This window comes from Neopelma chrysocephalum, unplaced genomic scaffold, assembly GCF_003984885.1.
Source record: "Neopelma chrysocephalum unplaced genomic scaffold, ASM398488v2 Primary Assembly neopelma1_26b, whole genome shotgun sequence".
In the NCBI taxonomy this organism is placed as follows: Eukaryota; Metazoa; Chordata; class Aves; order Passeriformes; family Pipridae; genus Neopelma; species Neopelma chrysocephalum.
In genome coordinates, this window is record NW_020897696.1 from 1,992,137 (window position 1) to 2,007,339 (window position 15,203).

At 37.9% G+C, this 15,203-nt stretch overlaps 1 protein-coding gene across 2 annotated transcripts in view; it reads left to right on the forward strand.

Annotated features, from left to right (window-relative positions):
* Positions 1-14,876, forward strand: part of OFCC1 (orofacial cleft 1 candidate 1) — a 185,376-nt gene extending 170,500 nt beyond the window's left edge. Inside the window, exons 20-22 of one of the 2 annotated variants that reach the window (XM_027676211.1) lie at positions 79-288; positions 10,067-10,214; positions 11,184-14,876. In XM_027676211.1, the coding sequence (XP_027532012.1) occupies positions 79-288; positions 10,067-10,214; positions 11,184-11,212 (387 nt within the window). In that variant the 3' untranslated portion in view covers positions 11,213-14,876. The remainder of the gene's footprint in view (positions 1-78; positions 289-10,066; positions 10,215-11,183) is intronic. The other variant, XM_027676213.1, reaches the window with a different exon arrangement.
* Positions 14,877-15,203: the final 327 nt, after the last annotated feature.

Below are 15,203 nucleotides of genomic sequence, written 5' to 3' on the forward strand. Positions count from 1 at the left end.
TGTGTGTGTGTGTGTGTGTGTGTGTGTGTGTGTGTGTGTGTGTGTGTCTGGGGGCGGGGGGACCCTCTGTCTCACTAGGTGGCAGTGTCTGATTACATCTGGAAGGACCACGCCAGCCAGCCTGGTGTCTCCAGCTGTGACCTCCAGCACCAGGATGAAATCCCTGACTCTGCAGCCAGCTTGAAAGGTAGCACCACTGTTCACGTCTCTGTCTACACTGTTCACCTCAGCGGCTTCCAGGAGCTCTACAGGCACTTCCTCCGGCTACCTGATGGGGCTATCATTGAGGTAGGTCCAAGCAGGCTCCTCACTGAGATTTTGAAGGCAAAGGGGAGCACTTCAGAACTAGGTCAGCATCAAAACAGGAAAACAGGCCTGCCTGACCCTGCCCAAAATACACACTGAAATCTTCCATAGGAAGACCTTGCTCTGAAACAGTAAAGTCAATGAGTTGATGCTTTTGCGGTGCAAAGCAGCAATTTAGGATTGTTTATAAAGCCATTTAAAGGCAATTATGTAAGATATACACTGAAACTACACACATAGAGATTATTTATAAATATGTATCACTTAGAACAACATAAAGTCATTCTGTACAGGAATTATTATATATATAAATATACAAAGTAAGTATTGTGCACATTTATTATACAGCTAGTCTGGTCGTTCACTTAGTTTGTCCTCAGATACACAGAGCTAAGGCACAGATAGATTACTTACTGGCATTTTGCATGTTTTAGATTCAATCCTGGATGTTGTCAGATTTTTAGCAGCTTGTGCACTAAAAGACAATATAGGATGGTATTAAAGAGAAGTATCACCCATTACTTGTTTCATAGGCTGCATTTTGTTCCTTGTTTTTTCATTTTTATTCTAAGTGCTTTGAAGATTTGCATTTCCTTTTTGCCTTTGGTCTTGTGTTGAGAGACTATTAAAAAAAGATTGGCATTTAAAAGAAAGTAGAGTCAAAGAATATCACTTTACCTTCCCAGATAAGAAGTGGGAGCATCATAACGGAGATCTCTTTACCAATGCTGGCAGAAATTATGAAGCACAATGTTTTCAATGGCTCACTTCTAAGGTCGAGGTTCAAGTACCTTTTTCCAGCATAAGGCAAACATTGCTTCTGCTCCTTTGTTTCAATTTTTCAAGGCTCTTTTCTTTATTAAAGATTTTATTCTTAATGTCTTTGCCCTACTTGGCTTTTTAAAGAAAATTTAATTTAAAGGAAACTGTCCTCGAGGAATCCAAACATAATTTTCTGCCCGGGGAACTTGTGATTCACCAGAGTGAAGACACCAGAGTCTTTGAGCTCGCCAAAGAAAACAAGAGAAGGCACGTGGCCTACCTGAAGTAGAACTTAATTACCGGAACAAAGAAACCGGCAAATCCAACTCCATGCCTAAGTCTGTTAAAGAAGCTCTGCATATAAATAATTGCCTAGGCTTTCGCTTAAACACCTTTGCCATGGTTGAGGTCAACAATGCAGCCCAATTCCTGCTTTGTGCCTGTTACAAATGTAGCTCTTTGTGGAATGTTTTTTCCCAACTAAGTTCTTCTCAGCTTTTTAGCTGAGAGGTTTCGTTCAACTTCCACAAGGTTGTGGGAGGAGGCCCTTTGAACACCCAAGGCAATCTTATCCCAGTGCACTGGTTCAGTTCATTAATTCCTTCTGTATTTCTGAGACAGGAGAAATGCATTCCCATAAAATGTAGTTTTGTTTTCCCAGGTGAGTTTTCGACAAGCTTCCAGCATCGACAAAGTGAGCACTGCACAGTAAGGATGCTCAAGCCACTTTACAGTTTCCCGTACCAGATCACAACATAATCTATCCCTAAAATCCACATGACTGAGTCTTATGTCATCGTCTTGAAAGCTGCATGTCTAATTTAGAGGATCAATACAAGCTTTACAGCATTTTTACTTGTAGAACTAAATACAATTACATGTAAGAAATATGCTTAACTAATAATTGCAGTAAAACCTATATACAGATCTTACATTTAGCTAATAACAGATGTAATTGTACATTTGTGTATTTTATAGGTCAGAGCTTTCTACTTCAGTTCCAAATAAAGACTATTTAACGAACTTTAAAACTATACACTGACTAGTGAGAAGTTTGCTGCTATGGGGTAAAGTACACCTGAGCTTTACCACTTGTTGCTGTTGTCACCCTCAGGAACAAGGTTTTTTGCCTCTGCTGCAGCCAGACAAGCAGTGGTACTTGAGTGGGGTTAGAAAATTTTTTAGAGCTGAAGGGTTGCATTGCAACCTTATGTATAGCTTTTAAGGTGTAGGAGATGAAAGGCTACCTGGGCTTCTTGGGATAATCTTTTCAGTCTACTGCCTCTGTTGACAAATTGTTGTGTATAAATATTGTTTGAACATTTAGAGCTAGTTCTAAAGACTCAAGTAGTTTAGTTTACCTAACTCTAGTCTAGTTTAGGTATTTTGTTCCCAGTGATTCAATGGAAAGATTTTTCTGGATACTTACAGTCTATTTGGTCAGAACTTTCCTCTTATTCTAAATTTAATCATTGTCAGCTTCCATGTAATTATTTGGATCACTCTTTGGTGTAAATAAGACTTCCCTTTTCCAGAAGTTTGCCTACATAATATAATTTCATAATCTTGTCTGTTTTCTGCCAGAATGGGTACAACACCTCACCAGAAGAAACAAGATTTTTTTTTGTTCCTCTCCTCACCATTCCAGCAGTGGTGAAGAAGGAAGGGCTCTTCTTCCACATTTGTGAGGGCAGAGATTGTCACCTATTCTCTATCCCTGTCATAGACAGCTACCTTTCTTCTTTCTTCAAGATCAGCAAGCCCCTCTCTCCTCACCAGAGACAAGATATTTGTACAAAGTGATGTCTTGGGACCACAGGAACATGGTCTGTAAGAACAGGGGAGGCCTACAGCAATAGTGACGTCCTACCATTGTATATACATCTACCTTGTCTGCAGAGTCCACAGAGCAAGAAAACAACCGACTTTCACTTATTTTTCCTCTCTTCTAGGTGGACTAGTGCCCGTAGAACACAAGGAATAATTCAACAGCATCTAGAACTGAGGGTTACATGCACCTTCTTCCTGCAAAACAATCATGCTTTTTGTTACAGTAACATACCAAGGGTGAAAATTTAATTATTTCAGTGTAATCTTCTATTTCTTTGTTCACTTTTATTAAGAAACTCTGAAGTCAAACTCTGAAGATAACAAAATGAAAAGACTGACTTTTAGTTTATGTGACTTTCAGGAATCATACCTGAAAGAGCCATAACACTTATTCCTAATTATTGCAGTGGAATCTCATAATTCAAGCATCTGGGGACTAAGATCTCCCCATCAGGTGTGTAATGCTTTGTGCCATTACAGCATGATGATTGCTGGTATTGGTAGGTGTTCTTCAGAAATATGGATAATAGGAGGGCATGAGCAATTTGGCACAGATATTATAATAATTTTGAAAAAGCCGCTGCAAATGTACACATCGTTCAGAGGGCACCACCAGCATAAGTAGTAGCTTCTTAGGATTCAGCTGATTGAGGTGCATGTGTAGGCTCGTGAGATCTGAGGCAGTGTATCGCTTGCCAAACTCACTAACATGAGAACAGTATTGGAATCACCAGGTCAAATTCTTTCTCAAATTTGTGTGTTCAGCTCTTGGTGACTTCAATCTCAGATATGTTTCTGTATCTGCAGATATTGTTTGGCAGGCATAAGAGAAATTTTGCATAATCTGGCTGTAAAGTCCTTGGATGCTCATAAGGAATTCACTTTATGTTTACAACCTCATCCTACTCTTCTATATTTCAGTCAAAGAAAGATTTTCTCATAGCCCTAATTCAGCAAAGCAATTCTATGTGAACTTAATTTTACCCAAGGAGCCAAACCACTCATTTTACTAATAATTTCCTTTTTTTTTTTTCCTTCAGTAGGTAAGGCCAGTTTTTTAGTGCTGTGTGTAGAAGTACTAGCTGGAATAAATGTCTCTATATGCAATAACTTCTTTAAAATGTTTAAAACTTTAAGTGTGATATAGCCATTAGAGCTCCAGCTTTCCTGGTATAACCAGAAATTTCATGCCTGGTATGAAAAGTAGTTTTATAGGTTTTATAAAGATGAGGCAAAACTAACTGTTTTAAAAGGAGCATTAAGTACCAGGTGGCATGTATAAATTGCCCTAAAAATGTTAAATAAAAAGATTTTTTTAAAATGTGCAGCATAAAAATTATGGAGGTTGAACTTGTAGGTGCAGTCCTTTTATCATAAGCATTGTAAAACTTAAAGAATTCACATGCAGTAAAAACCATTTTCCTTTTTACCTATGACATATTTCTCCATTATAGTAATTCAATTTAAGTCTTAGCTAACCAAGGAATGACCTTCTCAAAATAAATCTTTTTTTCATGCTTTTCTATATTCATTAATCTGATGTTATTTTAATATACAGGAAATTATTGAATTTTAGCATTTTAAATGTATTTTAAATCCATGCACAGAAAAGTTAATGATAGTGGTATGTGTTTGCTGTCTACATGGTGATAACACCAACGTGGTGATTTTTATCTCAACTTTTGCTGACTGGAGTTGATTTCTTATTAAAAGGACAAAGATAAGTCTCTTTAACTCATTAAAAAATCAGTTTCTTATTATAGGTCGAGTAAACCTCAGCATTGTAGAGAAAGTTTTTGTATAGTATGATTTTATCTGTCAAATAAGCCTTCACAAATGCCAAGGATTCATCCAATTTAAACTTACTGCATAAAAGAGATCTGTTTCCCCTAATTACTTGAAAAGTACCTAGTAGTAATAGGATAAGACAGCATAGGTGACTAGCCAATTACTTAGTTTAAGCTATTTACATCAATCCATATGCTATAAATTATGTCTAAACCCTCTTGCACTTCTGGAAAAGTGAATAAAATCATATAAGTTTATTTTGAATACAAGATCAGATATGATATGCTGAGTGACACTTAAAAAGAATGAAACAGTAACCGTAGCTTATTTTCAGAAGCAATCTTGACACTAATGCTAAATTACAGCTTGGAAACATCTAGCATTTTTACCTTTATGAGAAAAGGCTTTTTACATATTTAACATAATTCTAGGGAAAATATACTGGAATTATGTATAAAGATATGTACACTGTAACCAAAGGGCATTTATATTCCCCAGTAGAATACTTACAACAATTTTATTGCCATTTGGTGTCATTTTCTAACAGATATAAAATACAGCCAGTAAACAAACTAGACTTTCGATTTAAGCTGACAGCTGTTCCTTCAGAAGCAATATTCAGATATTTAATCTTAAGAATACTGAATATTTTAGAATTGTTTGAGCAAACTATACTTTTAGCATGTGAAGGACTGCATGCTTTTATATATAGTTCTTGGATCTGATAATGACAGTAAAAAACAACCTTAGAATAATCTACACATTTGTCGCTCCCATATATTCCCTGGGCAAGTCAACAAATTGCCTCATGTTTTATTCTTAATTCCACAAATTCTTTTTTTTATACACAGTGTTAATATGAATATTGGTCCCTATTTTTTTCCCATATGTGCCTAAGCCATGCAGTTGACTTCAGTGCAGTTTGTGCATGTGAGTGCAGCTTTTTCTGGCTCTAATTTCATTAAGGGAATAAATTGGCCAAGTTTACTGCAAAAGCCCCACATGCTGTTTTCATAAAGAGTCTCACTCTTTATAACTCTTCATGACTTAGTAGTCGCTAAAGGTTTATGGAGAAGAGAAAGAGGGAGGATCACTTCAGCCCAGTAACTGAGGTTGGTACACTACCTAATGAGTTCACCATCACACAGCTTCATCATCTCACCAGACACCGCAGAGGGAACACAACTCTGGCCTTTCCATAAGCTGGGGCAGCCGTGGTGAGTGGGTGAGGGCTCCTTGGCTGAGGAGAGGCTGGGCAAAGGCAATTATTTGGTGTAAACTGACCCACTTTAGCTGGCTTCAGCAGCGCCATGTCAGGTTATCCACAAACATAGCCAGTTTATGAGTTTCTTTCCCGGAGATCCCTGTAAAAGTAGGGATTAACAGCAAATGATTTATCCCTCACAAAAGTGATTCCACCCACATTAAAACATGCAGGTGTGTACATACTCCTGTGCTGAGTGGGCTTCACCACGTGCTGTCTGCCTAATTCTGAGATTTAATCTTGTCCCATAAAAAATGAATAATACTTTGCAACTTCATTCAGTGGGAGAATGATCCCTCTCGACATGCACTGAGGTTCAGTTGGGAATTACACATGGTGAAAGTCAGCTGAGAGATACTTCCATGGCCATAGGCATTTGAAGAAGTACAGGCTGAAAATTTACAACCCTTTTGTTGAGGATCATGGCAGTATAGCTAGTTCCACTGCAAATAAGAAGTAAACTAGACTGTTTTATGGTATTTTTACCAGTATACATTTATCCTTTAATGCTATAATTCAATTAAAGATAATCAGTTTAAGAAAGAAATTAGTTGTCCAGGCAGTGCTTTCCATCCTGCTGAAAAGTTGAGAACAACAAAAACAGTTTTCCTGGAGAAATCTTGTGCTTGTATGCTTTTTTTTTTAAATTGATTCAGCTCATCTCACATGTGACATGTGAACCCTGTCCTGAAATGGACCCAGTCTGTTGCTCCTTGCGCTTGTGGGAGCTAAGGCAATCCATCTGCTGCAGATGAAGTGGATGTGCACAATGCGTCTCAGCCAGGAAGTAGTTATGTCTTCATACCTTCTGTTTCAGGTTGTTTTCGCTGTCAAGTATAAGATTAGGTCCTTACTTTTTTCCCAGTAAATAGTGTTATAGTTTTAAATAGGAACAGTGTCTATGAATCTATTAAGATTTTCAACTGCAGTCAAGACTATGTTACTACATGCAACAGGCTCGAAATGTAGGAGGCAGCCTTGCAGCATGTGGCCATTTATCCTCTCCCTCGTTTTCTACAAATCCCAGGTTCCATATATTCTATACCCCAGAAACTCACAGGGTCATGTGCAAAAAGATTTATTTCCTTCAAGTTGCCATGTCCCACTTACCTGCTGGGGGGACTGTGCTGTGATGGAAGGACAATAAAAGGGATGAGACAGGTCCACCACTGGCTTTTGGCTGCATTCACAGGCTTTCAAGAAGCCAAAAAATTACTGAAATACCAGAACTATAGCCTTATAGCCTTTTTCTGTATATGAATACACAATTTTAAATCATATTGATTCTTTATTACTGGCAGAGAACATGGGATAAGGAGCAAAGATGACATACCTAACCAACAAATATATTATTTTCATGGATATTTTAATTTCTTTTTCCATGGGGCCTGAAGAGTTAGAGCTGTCTCCTTCAGTTGTTCACAGAAGGGATGGAAGCAAGTTCAAGCTCATCCACTGTCTGAGCCAATGCTCACAGGAAAAATCCCGTCATAGCACTTTAGTTGTGCTGTATTACAAACAACAGTGCTGGTAATTAAGAGACACTTTAAAAGTGCTATTTTGTATTAAAAAAATCCCTTTCAGTTTCAAACTACTTTAAACACTGAGATTTGCTGTATTTTCAGTGATTTTCAGAATGATTTTATGCTGCAAGGGCAGAGCCACTGATTGTTGTGGAAGGTTTTTTTGTAGTTTTAAATTCTTATAATCTTTATTCATCTATCACATAGTTTTACCTGAATCAGCAGTAAAATCTCTGAAGCCAAAGGATAATTGCCAAAACAGCATTAACTTATTTTATCTGAATAAAAAAATAACCTTTGAAAAAGTACCTTGCAGCTACGCAGATTGACAAAATGCATCAATTATATTTTTGCTCACTTTATAATTACACTGCAGTAAGTGCACAGTGAACTTTACTACATGGTTGATTAACCATAAGGTTACTGCTATTAAGTCACTCTCAGAAACAACAACTTGGACTTTAATTTAAGAACATAACTCTGTACAACTTCTGATCAAGTCTAAAAATTTGACATGTCTATACAAGCTTCAATTTAAAGTACACAAGCACCTTAATTGTAGCAAAGGGTTCCTGTTGCTTCAATCAGACATGCTGGTTATGTGAATGATCAGATTTTAAAGAGCTCTTGATATATCTCAACCAACACCAAAGGAAAAGCTTTTCCAGTGAACTCTAAATATCCCAGTCCTCTTTTTTGCATAGAAACAAGTCTTATGAGGCACAGCTGAGGGAGCTGGGATTGTTTAGCCTGGAGAAAGGGACACTTGGGAGACCTTATCACTCTCTACATCTACCTGAAAGGGGATTGTAGACGGGTGAGGGTCAGTCTCTTCTCCCAGGCAACAAGTGACAGGATGAGGAAATGGCCTCAAGTTGCACCAAGGGTGGTTTAGTTTAGATATTTGGACAAATTTCTTGATAACCTGAAATGGTTATCAGGCACTGGAACAGGCTGCCCAGGGAAGTGGTTGACTCACCATTCCTGGAGGCATTTAAAATACATGTAGAGGTGGCATTCAGGGATATGGTTTAGTAGTGGACTTGGCGGAGTTAGGTTTACGACCGTACTCAATGATCTGAAAGATCTTTTCCAACCTAAACAATTCTATGAAATTAAATGAATTTAGTGTTCCATCTTCTGGGGAATTAGAATTAGATCTCCTAATTAAGTATACTCTGATGATACTTCCACATTTTTCTTCTAAGATTATTGCAACTGGAAAAATATTTCTGTTTCTGTTAGCTCACTGATGCTACAGGCCCTCTTTTTGTCTTCTAGCTTCTTGAACTTCATGTAATACAAAAGCTTTGCCATGACTCTGTTGTATCTTTATGCCATGAGAAAAACAACTTTGGACAATCTAAAACTGGACTATCTCTTAGTTTGAAAGACTAAAATAGAAAATAAAGTAGTAGCTGTTCTGTGTAAGTGGTATCTAGCTGAGAAGAAAGAATAGCATGGTACAAAGAAACTTGCCTAGGGTGTAGAATGCACAAGACCACTCCAACATTTAGTCACATGTTTTCATGTGAGGTGGGGAATATCCCCTGCATTGCCTATATCCCTCTATTCCAGAGGTAACACCACTTCCTTGCTTCACAGTGTGTCAAACCCAGAAATACAACAATGATTGTAAGTTATGTCAACAGATAGATTTTAGGAATACGCAAAAAAATACAATAGAAATTGGAGGTTATTCTGGTACATATACTGGTGTTTGTATAATTTATTACAACTGTGCTAAACTAGTTTGAGAATAGGAAAATTCTTTAAAACATTACTGGAGTAACGTGCTTTTTTTGCTAATATTTGAGTAACGGCAGCTAGAGAGAGCTGAGGCTCAGTCACTTTTCAGTATTTGAAATTTGATTTCTCCTCTCATTCATCTAAGCAAAATTTTTCTTATATGAGCATTCTAAAATGTGAAAACAATCAGAGCCATGGCACTCTTGTGCAAAATGCCACCCACATTACACAAGCTGAGGATCTGACATGTGATGAGGTAACTACTAATGAACTGAGCTGAATCTGAAGCGGAGTCATGGCTTTATAACCAGTTTCCAGTCCTATAACATCATGTCCTCATGGCCATGATTTTCTTCTTTGAGGGTCTATTCTTTATTCACTCAAATCTTCTCCATGTGTCAAGAACATCATAGGAAGAAACTATTAAAAGCAACAGGCGTAAAAATCCCCATTCCACTGTTTTACTTAAGCATTTAGAGTGAGAAAAATTAGGCGAATCCACATTTCACATGTGTTTAAATTGTTAATCTCACTGCTCTATCTGTATTAGTGAATACATTTACAGTAAGTTTTACTTTATAATATTTTGGCAGAACTGTTAGAAAAATTGTTATAAGCCTAGGAGTGGAACTGAACCATGAAAGCTAAACTGTAAGCTGCTGCTAAGCTGGGTTATTAGTATGACAGAATAAAATTTCACACACACAGAAGCTTCTAAGCTGTGATATTTTGAAAGCAAGAAGACAGGGGTGGGGAAGGGTAATCAAAGTCATCTATGTTCCCTCTGATATTTCGCTGAATACTGACATAATAATATGTTGGTTTTGTCTGTTCTGTTTTTCAGGCATTTGGTGATATTAGTGAAGAAAATCTTTTGTGTAATGAAATGAACACAGCCCACAAGGAGCACATAAGTGAGATGGACAATGTGCTGTATACATTTACACGTATCAAACTGAGGGAGAGGAAAAAGAGTACAGCAAGGTGGAAAGGTATTATGATCAGTTTCTGTACCTAGCTGAAGAATACTACTGATACCTAAGCATAAAATGATGGGAGGGATAGAAGAAAACAAAAAATTTGAAAATAACGGTTTCTCTTGGGAAGACTAGGGTGCGATCAGTTAGAGCTGAAATTTCACAGATGTGTTTTCCAGTGTGTCTTTATCCTTGGGTAGTTTCATTGGCTGTTGCAAGAGTCTGAATGCTGAAGAGCTGTCCTTTACCCAAGCACTGTCACATTTTCTATTCAGAAGCTCAAAACAATCCACAGCAGCAATGCAATCCACAGCAATCTATCTTGAACCAGTGCCAGCATTTAAAGTACAGTGGGGGTAGGCTTAAATCAGCTATTTTATATATAATTAGGTATGCACTCACACGTATTAAAGTGAGTAGAGAAGTCCCAATCTCTCAGACCTGCATTGTGTTTTCCATTGTGTACTGAGAGCCCCTGGACCCCTCACAGTGTCTAGAGTAATACATGCAGAGTAGAAGAGGTCCATGTTGCTCAGCAAAGTTGCTCCTGACCAAAGGTAGTATCAGGGCATTTGATGACGGAGAATTACCGAGTGCACTGGGTGTCTTTAGGCATCACTGTTATTGTGATATATCAACTTCTTCTTGTTCCTTACCCAGGCTTTCAGTACCAGATCTGGCTCCACCAGAGCCCTGCACTCAGCTGAGTCCTACAGGTGTTAGTTTTCCAATGCCCTCTGAGAAGTGAATTTCAGTTAAAAGCACCTTGTGTTACTTTTAAATCCACAGTAATGTTGTCTGCTAACAGAGAAACCTTGGAAAGTTCACTTGAGCACACAAGACACATTCTTTTTAGGGAAAACTGATCAATTTATTGTATGGGTTCTTGCTCCAATATCCCTCTTGTTGGGAGAGGGAGGTCATACTCTGTCATTGGTATATTTACATAATGTCTGTCTCTGTATCCTTTTTTCTAATCTTCAGGAAATCCAGTTGTCTCTGACAAGAGCTAGTTCCTGCAGTCATGCATATTCCATGAAGTTGTTTCCATCCTGATCCACATCCATGGTATGGTTACTGTCTGATAGGATTTATGTTTCTGACAACCATATCTCTGTGTGTAAAGTGTTGTCCTGCAAATGCTCCATTTGTAGCTCTTCTATGGCTTCAACAAGCTTTGCAGTGTGGAGAGCTCATGGGATCAGATCACATATCATGCAAATATTATTATTTCGTATGATTTTTTTTCTTTCCAAATTGTGGGACACTCCTAAATTTCTCAGGTTTGCTTGTTCTTGCTTTTTCAAGTTTGCTTGTACCTGCTAGCTGTGGTGGGGAAAATGTTGCTTTTTTGTCTTTTAAGTTTCATGACTAAAACATTGACAGCATTTTCAGTAATTATTCAAAGCACAACACGATTGTAATTACAAGACTGCAAAAATGCCCAGAAGAGGAACAATGATGGCTTCATCTTCCAGTTCTGTAACCAAGTCCCAACAGACTGCAAAATTTACAGGATCCCAGAGACCATTTTTCTGAGGTCTTCGTGATGGCCATACCTGCTTCCCCGGGAGCTACAGAAGCTTAAAGCAACCTGGAGGTTATCCTCATGCTTTTTTAGTAGTATTAAAGTTTTGCTCATTGGTTTGAACCCATCAGTGCCTATTCTATTTAGCTCCATACAAATGCATCAGAAATTAAGTCCATGCCACAAAGGCAAGAACTATGAGAGACAACAGAAGGAGAAGATGGGAAGGGGAACACAGGCAAGAAAGGTGAAATCATTTGTGCAAGGCCACCAAAATCAGAGGTAAATGTAGAAATATAGGGCAGACTGCCAGTGCCCTGATTCTTAGTCTTCCCTGTGGTAGGATACTTTTTGTCCTGAAAATGCAGTTGGAAAAGGGAAGACTCTCACTTTACTGCTATTTCGAATAATTTATGTAGAATGCTGTAATCTATTAACTTTAGTAATCAGTGACATTTTTCTAGCATGTATGATTTTCTGGTGTCCCTTTGTTCACTCCGGTATGGAAAAAATTTTTCAGATCCACCTACCTTTGCAAGATCTTACCCAATATATCGAGCATTGTTGATTAATTTTGTTACTTAAATCTATGATTAATTTTGTTACTTAAATCTATGATTCTAATCCACCTGAATAATCAGGAATTACATTAGGTAGTAACCTGAACGTTTAAATGTCACTCCTGAGAACAGTTTTTCTTTGGGTTTGCAAGACAACAATCTGGTTTCCATTTTTTATTTCTGGTTTATTTTTCCTCCCCGGTTTATTTGTGTGCATGTGCATATGTGTGTGGTTATTTTATGAGTTACACCCAGACAGAAATGGTGTTTAAATCTTCTGAATATTTACAAGAACTGATGCGATTTGTGTGGCTTCTATTGCATCAGATATTACTTGGATGACTTCTCACTGTCATAACAGGAATAAAATTGCCTTTTTAATATTTGCTTTGCCTGTTGACCCTTTAAACCGCTGTACATGACTTTGAAAAAGAAACTAACTGAAAAGAAATCATTCAGTCTCAGAATTTTTCTGTGGATTTTTTCTACCTGAGCAGCATTGTTCTTTTCACCAATTACCCCAGATTTTGGGGTAATACCAATTACCCCACAATAATTAATGACACACACAATATGGTGGAGGCTGCTGGGATTGCCTGTTTTCATGACTGTCCTGTGCTGTGAATTAAGATGGTGATCTGTAACCTATTGCAGTTCCTGGGCGACTGTACCAAGAAGACAGCATGCTGTGGGCAGCATCATACTATGTGCATCTTCTTGGCCTCAGTTTTGTCTTTCAACATGACTGACTATAATGGTAATAATCCCTCTGGGCAATATTAATGCCCCAGGTTTCCCACCACTGAGTTATGATATCCAGTCTGGTTCTGTGAGATTTTGACTTCAGTGTTGGTAATACAGTGTTGGTAGTTAGCCTGATGGCAGGACTGACTTTATGTGCGGAACCACCATACCTTCAGTTCTAATAGGATTGTGCTGACTTTTTAGCAAATGTGGATCTGGTCCTGAGATCTGCATGAGGGACTTGATTGACCACTTTTATTCCCTCAGTTATATTGGAATGTCTACACTGACTTTCATCTAATCTGGGATGTAAAATTCTGTAATTACATATTTGTGAAAGCTGAATTTAAAGTATGCTTAAATATTAAGTAGATCTACCTTACTTTTTACCCAGTAAATGTAACATCCTTCCTATTAATTTTGATTACTTGCATCCCATGAGTTCCCATGATTGTTGGTCAATATACAGTGGGGGGCATTGGCTTTGAAATTGTTTTCTGAAGTGCTCTTATCAGCAACACCATCCATAATGCTCAGTTATAGCTGGATAGTAATTGCCTGTCTATGCAGTGTTCCTTTACAACAGTTTTCTCCTGTGTAGCTATATATATGTAGTCATTACTGAAAAGTGTAAATAAAGAATCCTTTTAGTGGTGTAGTTTCCCTGGGTACCTACTGTGCTCTTATTATCTAAAACATACTCCCCATCTGTAGTTCTATTCTATTAAAGGATAAAGACATAACTATGAATTAAAAATTAAAATGCTTGTTGCAGATTGGAGAGCAAGGTCTAATAGAATATATCTGGTGCTAGGCTCACAGTACAGTAGATAGATTACACTAAGCACCAGTTAAGCAAGGGGATGAAAAATGAGTGATTTTCATCATTCAGTTAAATATAGTGCTAAGTGGTATGTGCTAGCATTAAAAGCAAATTACTTAGCACTTCACCAATCACAGCATGAGAGCATTCCATTGGAAACAGTATTTCCAGTGATGCTCAGTCCTCAGTTTTATTAAATAAATCAGCTGGTAATGCTTAAGGAAGCAGTAGAAGACATATTGTTATGGTAATATAAAGATTAAAAATGTAAAAATAAAGAGACACAGTACCTCATTTTAATTAAATGTGCTAAGAAAACCTCCCTCTCTCTTAACAACAAAACTCCAAGGTGCTGGCAAATCTGTAATTTCCTGTACTTTTTTTAGGTCTTCCTTTCTTCCTAATGAATATGACCTTTCTTTTTTTTCTTCTTTATAATGACATCTTTTTTTCTCATAAATCTGATGACATGTCACTGAACATTTTGATGAGCTTTTCTGATTCCCTCCTATATCTCCTTGATAGGATATTATTATCCAGTAGTCTGAAGATAGGGAGCCTAATCCTCAGCACAGGTACTTTTTGACTGCTCAGTTAAAGACAACAGAGATGTGAGAATTTACAGCACGAGAGGGTTTGACATTGCAGCCTACCTTTATATCCCATAGCAACATTATTTCCTCCACAGCAATGGTCATTGGGAGACGGTCAAATCTGCTGTCTGAACACACAGAAGATGTGAGTAGTTGTAAACTTTCCTGAATTTCAGACCAGTCCTAAGCCACCGACTCCTCCTAAACAAGAGTCATCTATTAGGAGCTACACAACAAAACTCCTGAGAATGACACATGTGGAAGATGGTCCAAAGTCTGAGCCACAGCTGCATCTTCACCAGCATGATCAAATATTAGAAGAAGAGAAAATTAAAGTTCAGGTATAAAAATTACAAGATTGGGGAGCCTATGTATGAAGTTATCTTGAGTTCTTCATTTCACCCCAGCGTCATTCTATGTGGAATCCTATTTTGAGTTTTCTTTTATGACTACGTTTGAAAGCTATTTTCTTTGTAAAGGCTATTGTGTTTGTGTGAGATAGAGTTAATTTTCCTGTAGTGGCCCTCACAGTGCTGTCCTTTGTATTGGTAGCTAGAAGGGGTTGATAACACACCATGGCTATTGCTATTACACACCATGGTTATTATGGCTATTGCTGAGCCATGCTCACACACCATCAAGACAGTCTCTCCAACATTCTCCTGTTCAGTAGTAGGCTGGGGATGGGCAAGAATTTGGGAGGGGACACAGCCAAGACTGCTGAGCCAAACAGATCAAAGGGATATTTCATACCAT